Source organism: Pseudophryne corroboree, chromosome 3, assembly GCF_028390025.1.
Source record: "Pseudophryne corroboree isolate aPseCor3 chromosome 3, aPseCor3.hap2, whole genome shotgun sequence".
Taxonomy (NCBI): Eukaryota; Metazoa; Chordata; class Amphibia; order Anura; family Myobatrachidae; genus Pseudophryne; species Pseudophryne corroboree.
In genome coordinates this window covers 579824228-579849086 of record NC_086446.1, presented here as the reverse complement: position 1 = coordinate 579849086, position 24859 = coordinate 579824228, and the positions used below count along the sequence as shown (strand labels likewise).

Genomic DNA, 24859 nt, shown 5'->3' with positions numbered 1-24859 from the left:
TATTTTAGGAGGGGTATTTATCAAAGCATGGAGAGAGATAAAGTGGAGATAAATAAATCACTAACCAATCAGCTCATACAGAATTTTTCAAACACAGCCTATAAAATGAGACTTAGAAGCTGATTAGTTAGTTCTTTTTATCTCTCTATATGCTTTGATAAATACCCCTCCAAAGAGGGATTGTTACATTCAGAAGTGAATATTACATTAGTGCACTAATACATGTTTTCTTATTTTATTTATAACACATTAATATATTGTATCATATGGTAATTCACGCTAATTGGGATACATTCTTTTTCTATAGGCAAAACTCACATACACGCATACGTATATACTGTACCAGGGACGTGCGGTGAGGTTAATGTCTCAGGAGGCACTGGTTAGTACTAGAGCCAGATTTACACACAATATATGAGCCAGATGGTTCATGTGGGCATTATATACAGGTGCAGCAGTATAAACTCCTGGAAATTTGGTGAGTTTTGATTAGAAATGGGCGATAAAAGGCACTGCCTCACTTATGATAGACTTTATTATAAAAATGATTAGAATAATACAAAGAATATATTTTTAACATAGTCTTTGTATTTTTCATATACTTTATACAGTCAAAAATCTGGCACAAATGTTAGTATGACAGGAAACGCTCTGCCTCACCCCACCGCACGTCATTGGTATATACACACACATATGTGTGTGAGTGTGTGTATGAAGCTAAACATTAAGGGGGATATCCAATTATCCCCGTTAAAACATCGGGTCCGAAAAACGGCCGTTTTTCTGACTTCTTTCCGATGTTTCACCTACTTTTTTTTACAGGCTATCCAGATTTATCGCCTGTAAAAAAACACAATTTCTCCCAAAAACACACAGGTTCAGTGAAACCTGTGTGTTTTCGTGTGAAACAGCCCCGTTTTCGGACGAAAATGGGTCTGTTCCGGAGATTCTGCTTCGCCTGCCAGAGGCAGGTGAAACAAAATCCCTGATAAGACGCGGCACGCGACGGCTTATCAGGGCTAATTAGATAGCCCCCAGCAGGACAATTAGCCCTGGTAAATTACCAGGGTTAATTGGATATCCCCCTTAAGCTTGCAGACCACTGTCTCGGCCTCCACATTTCTGTGGTAATGAGGAAGCTGTGATGGTGGTCTGCAAGCTTAAATGTCTTGCTAAAATATTAACTAATTCCTCATACTTTCATTTAGCTAGAATAACAGTGGTGGTGATGTATACTGAAAGTAAGAGCCTTTCTGCTTTGCAATCACATATGGCATTAATCAACATGCAGCTGGTAATGTACATAATATAGGCAAAACCATGTGCTGCTATATTATATACACTATCAGTTTACTTTTAATATGTTGCTTTGCATCCTATATTATGTTCCTTTTAGTAAGTCACTTACCGGATTCTGTGTGTTAACACCTATTAACCCATGTTAACACCAGTTAAAACACTGCTTTAAGGGCAATAAAGGGGTTTCTCAATGTTATAGTGCGAAATCGAGAGTTCAATTGAATAGCCGGGCGTTAATGCCCGAGGCTACCTCCATTTTTCATCTCAGTAATGTACCATGGGGTAATTGAATACCAGCCTATGGGCCAAATTCAGAGCTTATGGGTGCTGTGAGTTTTCGCACAGCAGCGATCAGGTCTGAACTGCGCCGGCGCCACAGTGCCTGCGATCGCCTCTGCCTGATTGACAGGCAGAGGCGGTCGCTAGGCGGGAAGGGGCGGGCCAGCGGCATTTAGGGGGCGCGGGGGGCGGGCCGCGGCAGCTGCATGATGTCACACACAGCCGCTGCGACCCTCACAGCGACGGGTAGCTGCGCTGGTGGGAAGCTACCCTTCAAGTATAAAAGCATCGCCGCCGTGCTATGCTTTTGTACTTGTGCGACGGGGCAGGGACTGACATGCGGGGCGAACTAGCCCTGTGCTTTGCGTCCTCCCGCATGTCAGGGAAGCTGATCGTAGATGTGCTAAATTTAATCAGGTCTGCATTACCCCCTATGTGTGGATAAGCTATGTTCATTAGTATGATGTCATTTTCTGGGTGGAGTGATACGTACAGTAGAGCATTTATAGTATAACAACACTTGTATAGTGCACTGTATCCTATTGCATGTAAAAGGAGACCCTCGAGTCACGCAGATTTGGACACTGGACCAAAGTTAAGAACCTGTTCTATGAATGATATGTTTATATCCATCAATATCTTACACATGCTTTTGTTATTATAATAAATGAAGCTCATAGTGTGTGACTATAGAAAGTGGAATAAGATTCCTGTCTGTCTCCTATTAGTTACTTACGTATTTCCATCTCAGGGTCCGGGGTTTCTATTAGCGGAGGATAATCAAGACAGTTTTCATCCGGTTCCCTTGGAATAATATACTATTTGGGAAACAAAGAAAAATAGACAAACGTTCTTAGAAGGAGCAAATTCAATTGTTTGCGTTTTACACAACAGCATCGCCAGCGTTGTTTGCCGTGGTGTCAGGGAATAGCCGTTCAGGAACAACATGGTGCTAAAGCATGCCCTTCCCTGACTTCCACAGTTGTGCTAATGCTGTACTACCACCTATGTAACAGAGTGCCTCTCTCCCTAGCCGGAGACCCAGGGCGCTGCTACCTGCATGTTATATCCCCTGTTATGGGATCGGTCTGTGGATGGGGGTCAACAGGGGAGCACATGTGGTAACCCACTCTTGGGGTATCCCTTCTCCTAGTTTACACCAGCTGCAGCCAGACACTGTAAGGGTTAAAACCCTTTTCATCTGGTTGCTAAACAACCATGGCACCCGGGAGAAAATATGTACAGCACTTGGACCCTGGGCTTTCCAGCAGGATCCCTGGCAGAGCGGGAAGCTGGGAGCGCTCTGATTGGCCAGGGTCGAGTGTGGGGAGAGGCAGGAAGGAGAGCTGCTGACAGAGGAGAGTGAACCCTGGTAGAGAGAAGCCTGATGGTGGCAAGATGCAGTAAACCAGCAGACGCTGACCTGAGACGGTACACAGCCACACAGGATCAGTAGCGTGTACCGAAGGAGGGGGAGACGCCGCACATCGGGAGGCTGTCACCCTGCAAAGCATCAGTGAGGAGAAGTCACCGACAGGAGCCGGCAATAGCAGCAGACAGTACAGGTACTCTACCTCACCCCAGACAGCCCCCACCTATGGGCACTGAGGCCAACAGTGACCACCCTGCCAACTTTCCAAGTCACAGTCCCTCCTGCGACAGATCACAGCAGGGCTCTATTTACAAGAAGAGGGACACGTGTGATTTATTTGGGCCTGCCAGCCACTTTACCAGAAAGCCTTAAGACAGTGTTTTTCAACCACTGTGCCGTGGCACACTAGTGTGCCCTGAGCAGTCTCCAGGTGTGCCGCCATAGAAGCACAGCCAGGCCCGTCAGTGTTTTGCCGCTACTGAGGCCCTGGAACGATCAATACTGGTGGGTTTAGTGGTTGCAGAGCCAGTTCTTACTTCGGGCCCGGGCAGTGTTGGGCTCTTCTGGCTTTCTCAGATGTGGCTCAGGCGTTACCTATGGAGAAGCTGCGACATGACATCCTAGGACACGAAACTGCACCATGTTTCACCATTATATTTGAGTGTGCATTGACAATATTTAGATATTGTTCAGTGTGCCGTGAGTTGTAAAAGGTTGAAAATCTCTGCCTTAAGGGACAGGGTTGTGTGAACCCCCTGTTCCCCTTTAATTGCAATGAAAACACGGACAGTGCCATTTATCCCTTGCCTGCTTGAACTGCAGCACTACGTGTGTGCCAGGACTGTGTTATTTGCTCTGTGTCCCACTGTTTAACTAACTGCACCCTCTATTGGAAGGTTACCGCCAGTACAGTGCACTCATCCATATGTTACACTGCGCCCCCTATTGGAAGCATACACTGTGCTAGAAGTACCTGCTCCACAACGCCCTCTTTTGGAAACTTGTGCTATACCTTACAAGTAGCTGCTCCGCAGCATTACCTATTGGATTACAAATACTGTGCACAGTGAGAACTCCCTCTACAGCATCCCCTGTAGGACATTGATATAGCTGGAACAGTTTGTCATCAGCGTAAACTGAACATATCCAATCTAGCGCCATCTTGTGGACACGCTAGTGATTACATGGTTTAGGCAAGCTCATTCGGATACTGCATTTTGGTTTGAATAAATACTAAGTGGTACTACAGCATTTTTTGTGGCTAATGTAGTTGATTACCAAAGTTATTCATGTGTCTTAATTGAAACGTTACAGATTTATGCTTACGGTTACAAGTTAATTTAATTTACAGATAGTGTTGTTACACATTATATTTGGTTCGTAATAACTCAATCTCATTAATAGTGGTGACCCGCGAAAACCTGCAACAATAAATCGTTGTAACCGTGCTTTTGTCTGCTATCTATCTGTAGGGCTCTCTTGAAGTGTTCATCTTTCTGCCACAGGCTTCCGTATCGCGGAAGTCTGTAGAGCTGTCGAATCTACTCGTCGCCTGGAAGATACAGGTACGGCACTACACCAACACAGGGTCTGATATTACACAACACAGTGTAGGGGGAACAGGGGAAAATGAAACAACCACTGCCTCTCCCTAGTCACCTACTGCCACCCATTGCCTCTCTCTTCTATCCCACTGGCACCCCCTGCCATCCTCCATTACTCACTGCTTCCCTGTTACTCTCTGCCATCCCCTGTCACCAACTGCTATCCCCCTGCCAACCTATGCCTCCGCCTGTTACCCACTGTTATACCCCTATTACCCTCTGCCTTTCCCCTGTACTCCACTTTCATCCTCATCACCTCCTTAACATCTGCAAAACCTTCACAGCAGGTATAAACTTAACATGTGCATGAAAATACTAAAACACACATGCAGGGCAGGAACTCAGAAAGGAGCTCATCCCTGCGTTTGTGTGTTTTGTGCCTCTGCAGTGCTACTGTGCGATCATGTGTGGCGGCCATTCTGCAGTAACTTGCTGGGGACCTGTAATAATTTTTATTGTATGACTGGGTCCCAGAGCAAAATAGTTTGAGAGCTCCAGGACTAATGTAACAACAAATTGAACAGCATTATGGAAATTTCATGAGGGGATAATTGGAATTATTCAGATTTTTTTAATAAACCAAAAAAATTAAGCAACTGGGCAAAACTATGCTGCACTGCAGGTGGGGCAGACATAACAAGTGCAGAGATTTCGATTTGGGTGTGGTGTGTTCAAACTGAAATCTAAATTGAAGTGTAGAAATTAAGCAGCCAGTATTTACCCTGCACAGAAACTTTTAACCCACCCAAATTTAACTCTCTCTGCACATGTTACATCTGCCGCACCTGCAGTGCAGATGGTTTTGCCCAGTTACTTGCTTTACGGTTTGATAACGAACCTGAATAACCCCTTATGTGCACAATTTAGCATCCAGCAAATATTATATATAACATTTATTCGGTAGAATGGATCAGCATACTGAAAACAGTAAAGGGGGAATACACACGGAGAGATCCGTGCTTAAATTCTAAGCAATCTGACTAGATTGCTTAGAAATACAGCACGGATCTCTCTGTGTGTAGGATGCCGGCGACAGCGATGCGCGGTCCCGCGTGTCGCTATCGCCGCCTCTAGACTTGGCATGCATGCATGCCAAATCTAGTGAGATCGCTCATTTCACCACTGGGTGAAATGAGCGCCCCCCTTGCTCAGCACACATTGCGCTGAGTGCTGAGCGGGGGGAGAGATGTGTGCTGAGCGGTCTCCCCCGTGTGTACAGGGCTTAACAGATACTGAGGCAGATGTCTTAAGGCTAGATAAGTGATAAAGCAGTGATAAGGTGATAACGCACCAGCCAGTCATTACGGATTTGAAAAAGGACAGGGGCTGACTGGCTGGTGCGTTATCACCTTGCACTTATCACTGCTTTATCACTTCTTTTTCCGTTCTCCTGGCTCAATACATCTGCCCCGCTCTATTTAAAGCTGACTCTATGGGCCGACCCGATGGGACCTGCAGTGTATAGAGCCTGTTATTTCCATTGAGCTGTACTCTGATTAGTTAGTACTAAATGCCCATGTGGTGTACTAGCCAATCATAATCTCACGGTTGTCTGACCAATAAAAGCGCAGCAATGAATTTCAATAGGAATGACTAGCTCTGTGCCTGCCATTTACATTGTGGTTCCTCAGGGACAAGTTGTGCATGGTCATTATAGTTGTCTTTTTTTTGTTTTTGTTTTGTCAAACCAGGACATGGATGATCGAAGAGTACTATCTCAGTGGAGAAAGTAATAAATGGAAATGTCTAGTGGAGTCTTTTTCCCATAAAAAAATACTTTTACATTTGTGTGTGCCCTTTCTTTGTTTCTTTTTCATTTATTTTACAGATGCACTGCAGATATCAGCAGGCCCTGGATGCCACAGAATGCTGGCACATTTTTGTTACCCTAGTGCCCCCAATTGTTGGGAAGAGCCATAGCAGTCTTCTCAACCAGCTTAGGCCTGCTTTCTCCTAGAGGAGGAAGCACATGAGGAAATCGGCCCTAGTAAATTTCCCCGTATATATGGGATATTGCATAATACTATAAATTTAACTCATGTGCCAGTAAAACTGAGACAGACTCTTCCATTCCCAATACATGCAATCACACAAATGGAATCTTCTGCCCTTGGCAGATACTTCGGCAAGCAGTCATATAATTTGCAGTGAAGATTACAGCAGCGCATTACGATTTAAGCGACTTTGGGCCAGATTCAGAGATGGACGGATTGTAGAGTCTTTGCAATTCCGTCCACAAAAATGCAAATTCCACAGGAGGCGTTTATATGACATAGACACTTCCTGCATTGCATCTGTGATCCGAGTCCAGCATCCGTAGACGCTGCCTCAGACCACCGGTTGTGATGGTTGTAGGTTTAGCCAGGCTGCGTATCCTCAGGCTTACACAGCCTGGCTGGTTTGTAGCAGCTTGCAAGGCCAGGAAATATGGTCTCGTCTCTCTCGGAAAACGGGGGTGATATGCTGGCCAAGATATTCCCCTCTCCACCTCCCAAATGCTGTAGCTTGTGAATCAAGCTGTGGCTGGGAGAAACGGTTAGCGGACTCGCAATGGAGGGCTGCACATGCTCAGGACACATCCTGCGCATTCTCAGACTTCCCACCATCAAATATGTGCACTAACCATCGGGTTATCCTTATGTCTATTCCAAATTGCTCTTCTGTATTAACCTCTGCCACTTCTGATGGTAGGCTATTCCACTTGCTCACTTACACTTTCTATGAAGTCATTTTTCCTTCAATTTCCCCTGGACCTACTACTTCCCTCCAGTTTTGGCACATATACTTGTGTTCTAATACTTTTCATCTTTTAAAGAATGTCTCACTTCTATAAATTGTGAAAACCCCTGATATATTTAAAATTGTCCACCATGCTCCCCCTTCACTCTGTGCCTCCCTGCCTGCTCCCCCCTTCACTCTGTGCCTGCTCCCCCTTCACTCTGTGCCTCTCTGCCAGCTCCCTCTTCACTCCGTGCCTCTCTGACTGCTCCCCCTTCACTCTGTGCCTCTCTGCTTGCTCCCCATTCACTCTGTGCCTCTCTGCCTGCTCCCTTTTTACTCTGTGCCTCTCTGCCTGCTCCCCCTTCACTCTGTGCCCCTCAGCCTGCTCCCCCTTCACTCTGTGCCCCTCTTCACTCTGTGCCCCTCAGCCTGTTCCCCCTTCACTCTGTACCTGCTCCCCCTTCACTCTGTGCCCTTCAGTCTGCTCCCCTTCACTCTGTGCCCCTCAGCCTACTCACTCTTCACTCTGTGCCCGCTCCACTTCACTCTGTGCCTCTCTGCCTACTCCCCCTTCACTCTGTGCCTCTCTGCCTGCTCCCCCTTCACTCTGTGCCCCTCAGCCTGCTCCCCCTTCACTCTGTGCCTCTCTGCTTGCTCCCCCTTCACTCTGTGCCTCTCTGCTTGCTCCCCATTCACTTTGTGCCTCTCTGCCTGCTCCCTCTTCACTCTGTGCCTCTCTGCCTGCTCCCTTTTTACTCTGTGCCTCTCTGCCTGCTCCCCCTTCACTCTGTGCCCCTCAGTCTGCTCCCCTTCACTCTGTGCCCCTCAGCCTGCTCCCCCTTCACTCTGTGCCTCTCTTCACTCTGTGCCCCTCAGCCTGTTCCCTCACTCTGTACCTGCTCCCCCTTCACTCTGTGCCCTTCAGTCTGCTCCCCTTCACTCTGTGCCCATCAGCCTGCTCACTCTTCACTCTGTGCCCGCTCCACTTCACTCTGTGCCTCTCTGCCTACTCCCCCTTCACTCTGTGCCTCTCTGCCTGCTCAGCCTGCTCCCCCTTCACTCCGTGCCCCTCAGCCTGCTCCCCCTTCACTCTGTGCCCCTCAGGCTGCTCCCCCTTCACTCCGTGCACCTCAGCCTGCTCCCCCTTCACTATGTGTCTCTCTGCCTGCACCTCCACCCCCCCCCCCCCCCTTCACTCTGTGTCCCTCAGCATCCTCCCCCTCTCCCCCCTCTGGTCACTGGTAGCTGCCATCACCTGTATGACAGTGAGCCAGTGGATAGTGAGGCCGGACAGGCGCCGCTTCTTCGCGGCATTGGAAAGGGTCAGACAGGTCAAGGAGCATGGCCATGATGTAGTGCCAGCGTCGCACTCCCACCTCCGCTCTCAGCAGCCCTGCAAGGTGGAAGTCGGTTGCGGGTCAAAGTGTGCGGTGTGTCGCACGCGGCAAGAGCCGCATCAGTGTGAAGAGAGAGCTGCATGCGGCTCAAGAGCCGCAGGTTGGCGACTGCTGCCCTAGTGCATGACTTTGCATATTTTATCATTAAACTGTAGTTACCAAGCTCTTGACCATTCCTCTAGTCTACCTAGATTATCAATCATTTATTTTACCCTTCCTGGTGTGTCTACCCTGTTGCACACCTTTGTGTCATCTGCAAAAAGGCATACTTTCTCTTCAATACCATTTGCAATGTCACCAATTAGGATATTAAAAAGCCCTGGGGTACTCCACTGGTAACTGTTCCCTCCTGTGAATGCATCCCATTTACTCTGTTTTCTATCCTACAACCAAGATCGTATCCAGTCAAACATCTTAGACTCTAATACGTTTTCAAATTTATCTGTGAAGAGGGACAGTGTCAAAAGCCTTACTAAAGTCTAGATAAGATACATCTGCATCCCCTTGATCTATTACTTCAGTCACCCAGTCAAAAAGTCAATAAGATCTGTTTGACATGATCTCCCCTCAGTAAATTGATGCTGTTAAAGAACCCCTAAATTGCTGGATTTGAGGTATTCTAAAACTCTTTCTTTTAAGAAGGTTTCCACCAATTTCCCTACTACTAAATGTAAGGCTCACTGGCCGGTAGTTGCTTGCCTCTTCCTTAATTCCACTTGTGTGCAGTGGGACTACATTCGTTCTTTTTCAGTCCTCTGGAATTACTCCTGTAGCTAGGGACAAAATACCAAACTGTAGTGTCCGGTATTCACATTACATAATACAGTAGCGTCCGTTATGCACATTAGACCGCACAGTACTGTGAGTTATTCACATAAAACAACACTGTAGTGTCTGTTATTCACATTAAACCATAAAAGTAGTGTCCGTTATTCACATTACACCACACACAGTAGTGTCCGTTATTTACATTACACTACACATTAGTGTCTTGTAATCACATTATACCACACACTAGCATCCATTATTCACATTATACCACACACTAGCATCCATTATTCACATTATACCACACACTAGCATCCATTATTCACATAATACCACACACTAGCATCCATTATTCACGTAATACCACACAGTAGTGTCCGCTATTCACATAATACCACACAGTAGTGTACGTTATTCACATAATACCACACACTAGCATCCGTTATTCACGTAATACCACACAGTAGTGTCCGTTATTCACATAATACCACACAGTAGTGTACGTTATTCACATAATACCACACACTAGCATCCGTTATTCACGTAATACCACACAGTAGTGTCCGTTATTCACATAATACCACACAGTAGTGTCCGTTATTCACATAATACCACACAGTAGTGTACGTTATTCACATAATACCACACACTAGCATCCGTTATTCACGTAATACCACACAGTAGTGTCCGTTATTCACATAATACCACACAGTAGTGTCCGTTATTCACATAATACCACACAGTAGTGTACGTTATTCACATAATACCACACACTAGCATCCGTTATTCACGTAATACCACACAGTAGTGTCCGTTATTCACATAATACCACACAGTAGTGTCGGTTATTCACGTAATACCACACAGTAGTGTACGTTATTCACATAATACCACACAGTAGTGTCCGTTATTCACGTAATACCACACAGTAGTGTCCGTTATTCACATTATACAACACAGCAGTGCCTGGTAATCACATTAGACCACACACTAGCATCCGTTATTCACATAATACCACACAGTAGTGTACGTTATTCACATAATACCACACACTAGCATCCGTTATTCACGTAATACCACACAGTAGTGTCTGTTATTCACATAATACCACACAGTAGTGTCGGTTATTCACGTAATACCACACAGTAGTGTACGTTATTCACATAATACCACACAGTAGTGTCCTTTATTCACGTAATACCACACAGTAGTGTCCGTTATTCACATTATACAACACAGTAGTGCCTGGTAATCACATTAGACCACACACTAGCATCCATTATTCACATAATACCACATAGTAGTGTTCGTTATTCACATTATACAACACAGTAGTGTCTGGTAATCACATTACACCACACAGTAGTGCCCCTTAATTGTATCGAAGCATTACCAGTAATGTTAGGGTGTCTGCACAGGGAGTGCGGCTAACATCATGGAGGGCATATTTACATACAGTACATACACACACATCCAGCGATGGTGTTTACGTCTCTGCTCTTTCTATCAAATGGCTAAAAATCCAGCAGGTTTAAATCCTTGGTCCAAGTGATCAATACAACTAATGTGTGAGGATTAAGCACCAGAGAAAAGGGACTGTCATGAGAAGAGGGAGGAGGCATACTGCTGACAGCCCAGGAACTCTGAGGCTGGATAGATGGTAAATTCTTTTTCTGCAAAGCTTTTCTTCCCTGCCTCACCCTCTCTCCCCTTCCTCTCTATTGTCAGTTCTCTGCACTCTCCCTGCTCTTTCCAGAGGTTCTAACCATGCCTGTCTCTTTCTCCTGATGCCCAGGTTCCACTATCTCCTTTACTTATGTCCATACCTCTGTTTCTGATGCACTCCTCATCTTTAGTACCATCTCCCTGGAAGCATGCATTCCTCTCCCGACAAAGCTTTACCCTCTCCCGCTAAACACTCTTTCCTCTTCCAACCATAATCTTTGTACTTCATACCTTTTTCTTTCTATGGGGCAGGCTGCAGGTAGTAAGAGCTGGATGGCAGCTCCGCGATGATGGTGATAGTGTCATCTGACACATCATGCGGCTCATGTGCCATAACTCTTCTTGTGAGAGCTGTACAGGGAAGATCGACTACCAAGAGACACTGCGGGAGTCGGAGATCGGGTGGAGAACACAGGTGGGCAGCTGCGCACTGCCAGCTGTAATAATGTTTGTATTGTTGCGCCCAGCAGAGAAGTAGCCAGCCATATATTAGAGCGGGTAGCACTTCAGCTGACGGCGGCGACACAAAGACCATCGCGGGTGGTCCTGCCAGATGGTGCGCCCACAGTGTATATGCGCTGTGGGCAAAGCACCACTGGCACACACCTAGTTACGGCCCTGCTGTAACCATATAAATGCAGACAACAGACAAGTGCTTTTATAGAGGTCGCAGATCTTCACAGTGACTATTCGCAAGAACAGGTGTTTCCAGTTGACACAGAAAAGACAAAAGTTGACCACACATTTCACGATTATCATTCCAACCAACTAGTCAGCCAATTGGAATGATAATCATGTAATGTGTGGTAGCAAATGATAACTGGCTAGAACCTGGACACAGGTTGTTACGGGATGTAGCGGTCACATTACCTCTCCCTACATCCCGCCTCCTCACAATCCCAACGGTCGGCATGCCGACCAGCAGGGCCTATTCACACTCGTGGGTGTCCACGACCTCCATAGAGTGGGAATAGAACACGTGGCGACCGCATGTCGTCACTGAGCCTGCAGCGTGGTGACCGCAGACAGCCCGCAAGGGGCTTGCAATGCTTGCCCCCCTCCCCCACCGGCATTCTGCGGCCAGGATACCGGCATCGGGATGCTGATCGATGGGATCCTGAACGCAGGCATCCCAATACACACCCCTTGTTACAACAGGTCAGTTAAGTGAAACTTATTTGATTTAACCAATCCAACTAGCTGGGGATGGGGTTCACAAGTTCCCTTTGGATTACTTCAGGCCCTAGAAATCGGAGCGGAGGGGAGGACCCATATCGCATTTCCTCTGATCTTGGGGTAATAGTGTTTTTAGTTTAAACAAATTAATTACTCTGTTTTATCATGCACAATGAGGCAGACTTGTCCGCCTACTTCTGCGACATCAGAAAATCGTTACGTTGTATAGAAGAGTTGTTCACCATGCTGATCTGATGAAAAGGTTGAGCAGTGTACTTAGTACACATCCTGATCATTTTGTTGGCCAGACAAGTTGGATAGTTGGTTAGTGGATGAAAAGTTGTATAGTGTTTGGTCAAGTTAACCCTGTCAATAATAAAGTCACAGATTTGCAAAGTGCTGTCAGGGAATACCCCCAACATAAACAGAATGTTGATATCAACAGTTAACAGGATGCTGTTACAGTGTTTCTTTTCTGCTGTGATTCATTGCCTACTGTCTTGTTGAATTATGGGAATCACCAGTGAAGACACTATAAACTCTTAATCAGAGAATGAGGAAATAAAACTCCATGCTATTCTTTTCTCATATTGTGAAGTATTGAGCATGAAATTCAAAAATGAAACCGCTTTATAATAAGGTGACGTTGTTTGAAAACCACAAAATCTCCAAAGATTTCCTATGGCGTAACTGAAACACTTTGGTGTATATGAATAGATCACATATGACTGATCTACTATTACAGCTCTGCTCAGAAGAAAAATAAACAGCCTCAGAGATTCCGGGCCTGATTCTGAGGCGAGACCAGAGTAAAAAAAGAGCAAGTAACTGTGGGGGTCATTCCGACCTGATCGCACGCTGACGTTTTTCACAGCGCATCGATCAGGTCACTATTGCGCATGTGTATGCACCACAATGCGCAGGCGCGTTGTACGGGTACAAAGCGGATCGGTGCTGAGTGATGGATTTAACGAAGAATCCATTCGCATAGCGATCGCAAGGAGATTGACGTTTGTGGGTGTCACCTGACCGTTTTCTGGGAGTGGTTGGAAAAACGTAGGCATGTCCAAGCGTTTGCAGGGCGGGTGTCTGACGTCAATTTCGGGACCGGACAGGCTGAAGTGATCGCAGCGGCTGAGTAAGTTCTGAGCTACTCAGAAACTGCACAAAACTTTTTTGTACTGCTCCGCTGCACATGCGATCGCATGCTTGCAAAGCAAAAATACACTCCCCTATAGGCGGCGACTATCTGTTCGCAGCACTGCAAAAAATAGCTAGCGAGCGATCAACTCGGAATGACCCCCTGTGTGTGTTCCTTGGCAAAACCATGCTGCACTGTAGGTGGGGCAGATGTAACGTGCAGAGAGAGGTGTGACCTATACTCGAATCTAAACTGCACTGTACAAATAAAGCTGTATGGTATTTGTGGACTACATGCAGAGGCAGACAGTATTTACCCTGCATGCAAAAACATAATAAATGTATTTGCGCCCCATGTCCAGATGCACAGTAACTTGCTCTTTCTTTGCAATTATTACCTCCTCAGAATCGGGTCCCATTTTTCGATTCTGTCTTACAAATTATTTTTAAAGTTTTATAATCAGAATACAGATACATTATATATTCGGTATAGGACATATAGCAGTCTGCTGCACATTTCTGCATTAACGTAATAAATAAATAAATAAATAAATCACAGATAAAAACACATGACAGAAAACAATGGGGCAAGGGCACTTGAGACAGATACAAATGAATGTACTGTATGGCAAGAATAGGGATTTCCACTTTCTCAGTATGAGACTACCATTATCTGTGACTTCGGGGAATTTTACAGTTTAGCTTTTACCCTGTCAGCAGGACACATTTCACACAGTTAAGAGCAAATAACATATTCACTGTTAATAATCTGTACAAATAAGCTTTAACATGTATAAATAGGGTATTTGTTTTATTGATGATCTTCGCAGAGTTGCTGCTATATATATACTGCATACTATGTGATTACTGATCCTGCATTTGCACAGGGACAATACTTTTCTATGCACAAGTGGAGGATTATGGCTGTAGGTGTCCCTAGTCAGGTGTCTGTACAGCCCTTCCTGCGCTGAATGGAGTGAAAATGAGCTTGCTAGTATTGAAATGGTTGTACATTGTGTGAACGTCAGAGTACACCAAACAAGGAATTCCTCAATGGGATCACAAAATAAGAAGAAAAAAAAAAGGTTTGCTAGGTGTGAAGTGTGTAATTCATACGTGTGGTCGGGATGTAGTTGGCATCCCAGAGCTCAGGATACCGACAGTCGAGATACCAGCACTAGTGAGAAGAACAGCGGCAGAATCCCGACACCACCTACAATGCCGGTGCTGGAATCCTGACTGTCTGCATCCCGAACGTAAGTATGCCAAGAATGGACAAGGTTAGGCTGTGGGGGGTTTAGGTTTAGGCACTAGGGCAGTGTTTTTCAACCACTAGTGTGCCCTGAGCAGTCTCCATGTGTGCCGCCATAGTAGCAGAGCCAGGCCTGTCAGTGTTTTGTCACTACTGAGGCCCTGGAACGATCAATACTGGTGGGTTTAGTGGTTACAGAGCCAGTTCTAATTTTGGGCCCGGGCAGTGTTGGGCTCTTCTGGCTTTCTCAGATGTGGCTCAGGCGTTACCTATGGAGAAGCTGCGACATGACATCCTCGGACACGCAACTGCACCATGCATCACCAGTATATATGAGTGTGCCATGACAATATTTAGATCTTGTTCAGTGTGCTGCAAGTTGTAAAAGGTTGAAAATCTCTGCACTAGGGGATGGGTTAGGGTTAGGCTGTGGGGGGTTTAGGTTTAGGCTCTAGGGGATGGGTTAGGTTGTGGGGAGTTTAGGTTTAGGCACTAGGGGATAGGTTAGGCTGTGGGGAGTTTAGGTTTAGGCTCTAGGGGATGAGTTAGGGTTAGGCTTCGGGGGGGTTTAGGTACTAGGGGATGGGTTAGGGTTAGGCTGTGGGGGGTTTAGGTTTAGGCACTAGGGCAGCCGTGGCCAATGCGTGGCTCTTGAGCCGCATGCGGCTATTTCTTTATTCAAATGTGGCTCCCAACACTCAAAGTCACCTGACCACAACAGATCCTGGAAACCGGTACACTCCAGCCAGACACACAGCAGCACTACGGCGACTGAAAACTGAGGGAGCCAGATACTGGGCTGTAGTGACATATGAGGGTGGGCTGGAGTGACACAAGGGGGAGCTGGATGGAGTGACACAGAAGGATCCTGCCAGGAGAGACATAATGGGGGAGCTGACTGGAGTGATAAAGGAGGGTGCTGGCAGGAGTGACACAGGAGGGTACTGGAAGGAGTGACACATGGGGTAGCTGGCTGGAGTGACACAGGAGGGCACTAGCAGGAGTGACACATTCACACATGGGCTGGCTGGAGTGACACAGGAGGGTGCTGGCTGGAGTGACACAGGAGGGTGCTGACTGGAGTGACACACGGAGGAGCTGAAGTGTATTATGTGAATATGGCTGTTTCAATATATGTTATGTGGATCTGGATATTTTGATTATTTTATGTGGAAGTGTCTTTTTCAATGTATTTTATGTTGGATGTGGCTTTAAAATGTATTTTATGTGGATCTGGCATTTTCATTGTATTTTATACCAGGGGTGTGGCCTAGCAGGCACAAGGCCACACCCAATTTTTGCACACGTGCCTTCGGCTTGATGTCGGCTCTTTGACGTACCTAACAAGATTTTTTTGGCTCTTTGTCTCTGACTGGTTGGCCACCCCTGCACTAGGGGATGGGTTAGGGTTAGACTGCGGGGGGTTTAGGTTTTTAGGTTTAGGCAGTAGGCGATGGGTTAGGTTGCAGGACTGTTTAGACTTAGGCACTAGGGGGTGGGTTACGGGTTATTCTGCAGGGGGGGTTAGGTACTAAAGGGGTATGGTTATGGTTATGGTTAGACACTAAGGGGGGCTAGTTAGGGTTAGGCACTAAAGGGGGACAGTTAAGGTTAGGCTGCATGTAGGGAGGGTTTGGGAGGAAGGGGAGGGGGGGTTAGTATACCGACCCACTGGGTTTCGGGATCCTGACCATTGGCATGCCAGTGTCGGTCTTCTGACCGCCGGCATAGCAAGTGCCAGTATCTCGTACCCAACCCGTGTGGTGTTACATTGTTGTGTCAGAACACATGCATCTGGCCTGGAGGTGGTCTGAAGCCAGAATGTTGCAAGAGAGCTAAAGATTTGTCCGGATACACATAAGCTCAATACGCCATGTGATGCGAGACGCCTGGTGCAGCGTCTTTTTCATGACTTTTTTGTGTGATAAGACTGCACTGATAAATTTGATATTCAACACTTGTTTATCTGTGTTTGACTGAGCCTGAATCTGGAACTTGGCATTAAAAAAATAGCACGTAGCACGTCATATACAGATTCAGACTAACACAGATAAACAAGTGTTACATATCTAATTAATCAGTGCAGTCTTATGAAGGGGTTTTGTCGCACTGCATTGTGATTTTGATCGCTAGACGTTCACAAGGTGATTGACAGGAAGCGGATTTTTGTGGGTAGTAACTGCCCATTTTCTGGGAGTGTCAGGAGTAAGTCCTGGGCTGCGCACAGACTGCACAGAATGGAAAAACCATTCGATGGTGAGTGAATTGCGAACGGATTTGCAAATGTCCACTGTCTGGCGAGGTTTTTCGCACGACGTACGCATGTATTCGCACAATTGCACGGGGCGGGTTTTCACTGTTAGAAAGATGCTCTGCACAAGCTGAGTCACACGGGACCTGGCACACAAAGAATAGATGTTTAGCGCGACTGCAGCAAGTGTGTATGAGGGTGTATCTGTGCCTCTTAGGAACTCAGGAAGGCAGAACTTTGCAGCTATATTGCATGGAATACACACAGACTTGGCCCTCAGGGAAGCGTTGGTGTCATCACCACCTGCAGGTTAAACGGCTTTTCACCTTTAGATAACTTTAATTCATAGGTTTGTAAACAATTTCCTGAAACACTTACTAAACACACTGCATTATCTTTCAGTTCTCCTTGGGTGTGTTCCAAAAATGTATATAATCGGGTAGAACATTTTAGTTTATAATCATCTCTAAGTAATGTACTGTATATGTGTAAATAGCTTCAGAGGGTAGGCCATCCCGGTAGTCAGGATATCGACGCAGGAATCCCAACAGCCAACAATGCCAACAGCAGGAAACCCCACCCCCCAGGGGCTATTCCCACTCATGGGTGCAGGCAGGGAGCCTGAAAGGGGACTATTAACGCTCGTCACGCTGCCGACATTCTGGTGGGCAGGATGCCGCTGTCGGGATACTGACAGACGGCTTCCCGCCCGCCGGTAATACATATGTATTACCTCCTGAGATGTGAATAAACATCATTGTGAGCAAAACTGTTATCCCCATATTCTTAAACTGGGTACACACTAGGCGATAGTTTAAATGATACCGCTCATTTTGACCCTTCTGAGCAATATTGTTTGTAATATCGTCCAGTGTGTACGCACTATTTTGCTATTACATGCAATTTTGGCTATGTCATTAACGATAAGGTGCATATTGTCCAGTGCATACACTATGAACGATGAACAACAAACGTCCCCCATGCAATTCCTACCCAGTAGCTGAAAAACCCTAGTATCGGATGACTCCCTGTATATCATTGGTCGCTTGTTAAAATCACTCGGTGTGTAAGGTCAATATCGTTTGTCTGGGACTCCAGGAAGTTCAAGAGAAAACGTTCAATGATATCCCTCATGGAACATATCGTCATTGTTGTATCTATAATGGGTGCAGTGTGTGCGAGGCACACGGGCCCCGGGGTCCAGGGGGGCCCGCCCCGCAAACACTGCACCCATTTGTTTAATACTTGCCTCTCTGGAGTCCCCCGTCAGAGCCATCCCTTCTCGGCAGCGCAATAGAGTCTGAACACTAGGGAGTAAATTTACTAAGATGGGAGTTCTATTTAAAATGGGATGTTGCTAATAGCAACCAATCAGATTCTACTTCTCATTTATCTAGCACCTTCTAGAAGATAATACCTGGAATCTGATTGGTTGCTATGGGCAACATCCCATCTTAAATAGAACTCCCATCTAAGTAAATTTACCCCTAGGTGACCATTTTTCTGGAGTTTCGAGCATGCACATTAAGACAATCTTCGGGAAAATAGTTGCCGCGCCACGTTCCCAGAGGTCTGCGCATATGCAATTGAGTCTGTGCTCAGACTCTATTGCCGCTGCGGAGAAGGATGGCACAGCCGGGGGACTCCGGAGAGGTAAGTATTAAAACCTGTGCATCGGTCAGAGAGGAGGGGGCCCCTGATGCAGAATTCTGCACAGAAGCCTCCTCCTCTCTTAAAACGCCCCTGACTATTGTCTAGTGTGTACCTAGCTTTAGTGTTTCCAAGTCTGCACCTGCGGCGTTGCCTGGCATGGGTTGTGACTAAGCAACAGAACGTGATGATGATTATACGGTGCCACAAAGCGCCACAGCACCTTACTGAGTGCATATACAACTATAGTATAAACAAATATGATATATATTAAATAAATAAACAATACAATATAAACAAGCTAGATGGTTAACAAACAATTTTACACAGCAGACATAATGACAACAAAGTCACAGCTGGCTGACACCTGGACCCTAGGTGATGGGTGCAGCAGACAGGTTCAGGGCTACTGTGAGCATGGAGGGGGGGTGGGGGATAATGGTAAGAGTGAGGAGAGAAAGAGTACGTGATGGAAGAACCTCTGCCTGTAGGAACTTACAATCTACATAGGGATGGGGCAGAGAGGTAAGTGTGCTAGGGCAGATAGGCTGGTTTAGAAGGAGATCTGATAGGCTTTGGTACAGAACATATATGCCACCAATTACACCCTTCCAGGAGGTGACAGATTTTCTGTGAAATATTCAGGAACAGTCCAAACTTATTTACAAATTCAAGGATAATGAACGTTTCACCAGTATGAAGTAATATGGTTCCAAATGTATCTTCCTGGTCACAGGCTTTCTGACTGCTGCATAACTGGTAATACCACCTGCTGTAAGTGCAGGGAGAGACTTTAGGCACTGATCTAGCAGTGAAAGAGTTAACGTGCAGACCCATTACGAGCTGCTTGACCACTGTATACAACCAATAACCACACACTGCCAACACTGCTTGCACTAAATATACATCACAGTAGGTTGAGATGAACAAGATTATGAAAATACTTACAGGATCATATGCTTCCATTTTGCAGATTGGGATATTGTTACTCATTTTCTCCTGCCAGGTTGCAGCCTCAGTATCACAGTGCAGGGATCTGGGTAGAAAGAATGAGGTTTCAAATGCTGGTCATTTAGGGAATGGCAGGTCTCTCAGGGTGCTTGTATGTACAGTGTGTCCATGCTGACAGCAGAGTGAAAATGAGAATATTTTCTTAGCAGGAAACCAGCCAGACTGTATTTCTGAAGAAAACACTAGGGGAAAACTGCAGAAGAGGGTGGAAGCGAAGGCTACAGAGTATTCAGGTGCAGGGAAAAGTACCAAACAAGGGAGGTGAACAGCCCCAGGAAAGTTGGAGTGGTACAGGAAAGTCCCTAAAATACCAAGGTTGTGAGAAATGACATCACAGTCACATGTCTAACACAGTACAACCCCTTTCTGAGCAGGAAGGAAGCTAAACATCTCTATTCAGCAAGTAGCAGCAGTGTGCAGTGCAGACATGTATCCACAGGGCACACACACTGGCTATCCCCAAACTCACAATGTATGTGTCTGATAAGGGTTATTATGGACCAGAGCTTAGGTTACGTGCAGAACTCGAAAATGACTAGCTCAATTTCTAAAACCTGGAGCAAGGACAGATCTTTCAGACCTGGGACTGCCCTTAGGAGTACACTGCTTTTTCCAATTAGATTACATTGCTACTTTTCTTTTACCTTTCTCAACAGTTACAATGTATAATTATTACTACTATATGTTTATTTATAAGGCACTGCAACAGTTCTGTAGCTCCATATTATAAAAACCAACACTGAAAATAACATCCAGTATAAGCACTGAAGCAGAGATGAGGCATTGTGCAGTAAATTATATCTAGTAATATGGACCTGGCACAAGCTGGGTAATGTCAGCCCCATCCCCACCCTGCTCAGAGATGGGATTATTATATAGATTAGGGCTAGGCAAAGTGTGGCACTCCCAGCATGCTCTGCCACAGTGTTGCTGTTAGGGCACTCTAAAACTGTGACAGGGCATGCTAAGAAGTGCAGTTCCACAGCAGCTGGAGTGCCTACCGCCGATATAGATAACATTATATATAAAGCAGCTGAGCCGGTTATCTGCCTCCTCCTCATCCGCAGCCCCAGCACCAACCCCTTCACCTCCTGATCATCGCACTGATCATCCCACACAGGGTGTCAACCCTTCCTGTCGGAATGATTCATCTTCTCCCCCCGCAGGTAAGTGGGCACACGTGGCCCCGATGCCTCTGCTCTGAGCACTGCGGGACCATCTGGTGGTTCTTACATCCGTTTCCTGGTTACTGCTGCTACTTGTTGCAGAGTCCCAGGATGGCATGTAACTTGGGTTTGCAGCATCTTATAGGGAGGAGGGGGTGCAGAATATACGGTATATGGCGGGAGCAGTAAATGGAGGAGGGAGTGCCCTATATAAAGGGTGCACTATATGGACAGGTATGGGGGTGCAGTTTGTATATAGGGGCAGTATATGATGGGGGGTGCAGAATATGGAAGATGATGGGGGTGCAGTGTATATAAGGGCAGTATATGGTGTGGGGGGTGCAGTGTACATAGGAAGTGTGAGTGCATGTGTGTCCGTCTTCCGAACGGAGTTCCATCGGCGCCCTCCAGCTGCTGGCAGCGGTACCACAGAAGTGAGTATATTGAAAAAAATCTGCACCGCTCTCTTCACTGTCCCTATCTGCCCCTACGACTCCACTCTCTTCCCAGTCCCTATTTAACTCAACCCCTCCCTGATCCCTATCTGACCCTTCCATGCTCTCTCTCCCCAGTCCCTATCTGTCCCAACCCTCCTGCCCTCTCTCTTTCTCCCCCAGTACCTATCTGCCCCTATCCCACTCTTCACAGTCAGATCAGTATTATTAACATTAGCAGCTGCAGGGTATGTGGCTGTAACATCTCCCTGCAGTATCACTTTCACTTTGAGCTGTGAAAGCTTGCTGCACACAAAGGAGTAATTTGGTTCGTGTGGCGGCCTCTAGTGGCCACCGCCGCACATAAAAGAGGTGAGGAGCAGCCTTAGCCATTTATAATATTATGTTTTATTTATAACAATGCTTGGTACTTTCCAAGCACATGGGCAATGTTTCAAAAATAAGATTTTAAACCTACCGGTAAATCTTTTTCTCCTAGTCCGTAGAGGATGCTGGGGACTCCGTAAGGACCATGAGGTATAGGCGGGCTCCGCAGGAGATATGGGCACTGTAAAGAACTTTAGAATGGGTGCACTGGCTCCTCCCTCTATGCCCCTCCTCCAGACCTCAGTTAGAGAAACTGTGCCCACAGGAGATGGACAATACGAGGAAAGGATTTTGTTAATCTAAGGGCAAGATTCATACCAGCCCACACCATCCACACCGTATAACCTGGAATATACGCAACCAGTTAACAGTATGAACAAAAAACAGTATCAGCTAAAGACTGATCTCAACTGTAACATAACCCTTATGGAAGCAACAACTATATACAAGCCTTGCAGATTTTGTCCGCACTGGGACGGGCGCCCAGCATCCTCTACGGACTAGGAGAAAAAGATTTACCGGTAGGTTTAAAATCTTATTTTCTCTTACGTCCTAGAGGATGCTGGGGACTCCGTAAGGACCATGGGGTTTATATCAAAGCTCCAGACCGGGCGGGAGAGTGCGGACGACTCTGCAGCACCAACTGAGCAAACGCAAGGTCCTCATCAGCCAGGGTATCAAACTTACAGAACTTTGCAAAAGTGTTCCTGGCTACATAGATTTTTAAGGCCATGACTACATCCAGGGACTTGGAATCCTCCAAGTCACCCGTAGCCACAGGCACCACAATAGGTTGGTTCATATGAAATGAAGAAAACACCTTAGGCAAAAATTGAGGACGAGTCCTCAACTCTGCTCTATCCACATGGAAGGTCAAATAGGGGCTCTTGTGAGACAAGGCCGCCAATTCGGACACCCGCCTTGCAGATGCCAAGGCCAACAACATGACCACCTTCCAAGTGAGAAATTTAAATTCAACCGTTTGAAGAGGTTCAAACCAGTGAGACTTCAGGAACCGTAACACCACGTTAAGGTCCCAAGGTGCCACTGGGGGCACAAAAGGAGGCTGGATGTGCAGCACTCCCTTTACAAAAGTCTGGACTTCTGGGAGAGAAGCCAATTCCTTCTGAAAGAAAATAGACAGGGCCGAAATCTGTACCTTAATGGAGCCTAATTTTAGGCCCATATCCACTCCTGTCTGGAGAAAGTGGAGAAAACGGCCCAGATGGAAATCTTCCGTAGGAGCATTCTTGGCTTCACACCAAGAAACATATTTCCTCCAGATACGGTGATAATGTTTTGCCGTCACCTCCTTCCTAGCCTTTATCAGAGTAGGGATGACTTCCTCCGGAATACCTTTCCCAGCTAGGATTCGGTGTTCAACCCCCATGCCGTCAAACGTAACCGCGGTAAGTCTTGGAACACGCAGGGCCCCTGTTGTAACAGGTCCTCCCTGAGAGGAAGAGGCCATGGATCTTCTGTGAGCATCTGCTGAAGATCTGAATACCAGGCCCTTCGAGGCCAATCTGGAACAATGAGGATTGTTTTCACTCTTTTTTGTCTTATGATTCTCAATATTTTTGAGATGAAAGGAAGAGGGGGGAACACATAGACCGACTGAAACACCCAAGGTGTCACCAGGGCGTCCACCGCTACTGCCTGAGGGTCCCTTGACCTAGCACAATACCTCCGAAGCTTCTTGTTGAGGCGTGACGCCATCATGTCTATGTGAGGAATTCCCCAAAGACTTGTTATCTCTGTAAAAACGACTTGATGAAGTCCCCACTCTCCTGGATGGAGATCGTGTCTGCTGAGGAAGTCTGCTTCCCAGTTGTCCACTCCCGGAATGAAGACCGCTGACAGAGCGCTTACGTGATTTTCCGCCCAGCAAAGAATCCTGGTGGCTTCCGCCATTGCCACTCTGCTCCTTGGCCCACCTTGGGTGTTCACATGAGCCACGGCTGTGACGTTGTCTGATTGAATCAGAACCGGTAGGTTGCGAAGAAGATTCTCCGCTTGTCGTTGGCCGTTGTATATGGCCCTCAATTCCAGTACGTTGATGTGTAGACAAGCCTCCTGGCTTGACCATAGCCCCTGAAAATTTCTTCCTTGTGCGACTGCTCCCCATCCTCGGAGGCTCGCGTCCGTGGTCACCAGAACCCAGATTTGAATACCGAACCTGCGACCCTCTAGAAGGTGAGCACTTTGCAGTCACCACAGGAGAGACACTCTGGCCCGGGGGGACAGGCTTATCTTCTGATGTATTAGTAGATGGGACCCGGACCACTTGTCCAGGAGGGCCCACTAAAACGTCCTTGCATGAAACATGCCGAAGGGGATGGCCTCGTAGGCTGCCACCATTTTCCCCAGAACTCGAGTGCATTGATGAACAGACACTCTTTTTGGTTTTAGCAAGTCTCTGACCATGTTTTGGAGGTCCTGGGCTTTTTCCATCGGGAGAAAAACCCTCTTTTGTTCCGTGTCCAGAATCATGCCCAGGAATGATAGTCGAGTCGTTGGAATCAATTGTGACTTTGGCAGATTGAGAATCCAACCGTGTTGTTGTAGCACTCTCAGGGAGAGCGACACGCTCTTCTGCAATTGATCTCTCGATTTTGCTTTTATCAGGAGATCGACCAAGTATGGGATAATGGTGACTCCCTGTCTGCGCAGGAGCACCATCAGCTCCGCCATCACTTTGGTGAAAAACCTCGGGGACGTGGAAAGCCCAAACGGCAACGTCTGAAACTGGTAATGACAGTCCTGTACAGCGAATCTCAGGTACGCCTGATGAGGAGGATATATGGGGACATGAAGGTATGCATCCTTTATGTCGAGTGACACCATAAAATCCCCCCCTTCCAGACTGGAGATCACAGCCCGGAGCGATTCCATCTTGAATTTGAACTTTTTCAAGTACAGGTTTAGGGATTTTAGATTTAAAATGGGTCTGACCGAACCATCCAGCTTCGGGACCAAGAACAGGGTCGAATAGTACCCTCTCCCCTGTTGGACTAGGGTAACCTTGACAATCACTTGCTGTTGACACGGCTTTTGAATTGCAGCTAACACTACTTCCCTCTCTGGGGAAGAAGCTGGCAAGGCCGACTTGAAAAATTGGCGAGGGGGCACCTCTTCGAATTCTAGTTTGTAGCCTTGGGATACAATATCCATCGCCCAAGGATCCACGTCTGACCAGAGGGAGGCAACGGGGTTATCTGCCTCCG

The 24859-nt window shown here is 46.6% G+C and overlaps 1 protein-coding gene and 1 long non-coding RNA gene across 4 annotated transcripts in view; one reads left to right on the top strand and one right to left on the bottom strand.

Moving 5' to 3' along the window:
- The window catches only part of NFKB2 (nuclear factor kappa B subunit 2), a 165160-nt gene that overhangs the window by 77931 nt on the left and 62370 nt on the right, over positions 1 to 24859 (bottom strand). For 2 of the 3 annotated variants that reach the window (XM_063961398.1, XM_063961397.1), the window contains 2 exons: positions 19583 to 19670; positions 2315 to 2396 (listed from right to left, as the gene is read on the bottom strand). In XM_063961398.1, coding sequence (XP_063817468.1) covers positions 2315 to 2396; positions 19583 to 19627 — 127 coding nt within the window. In that variant the 5' untranslated portion in view covers positions 19628 to 19670. Of the gene's footprint in view, positions 1 to 2314; positions 2397 to 2634; positions 2716 to 19582; positions 19671 to 24859 lie in introns of those variants that run through there. The other variant, XM_063961399.1, reaches the window with a different exon arrangement.
- On the top strand, positions 2918 to 6319 carry LOC135058039 (uncharacterized). The gene is made up of 3 exons (XR_010244555.1): positions 2918 to 3143; positions 4423 to 4515; positions 6246 to 6319. It is a non-coding gene; the product is annotated as an uncharacterized LOC135058039 (long non-coding RNA).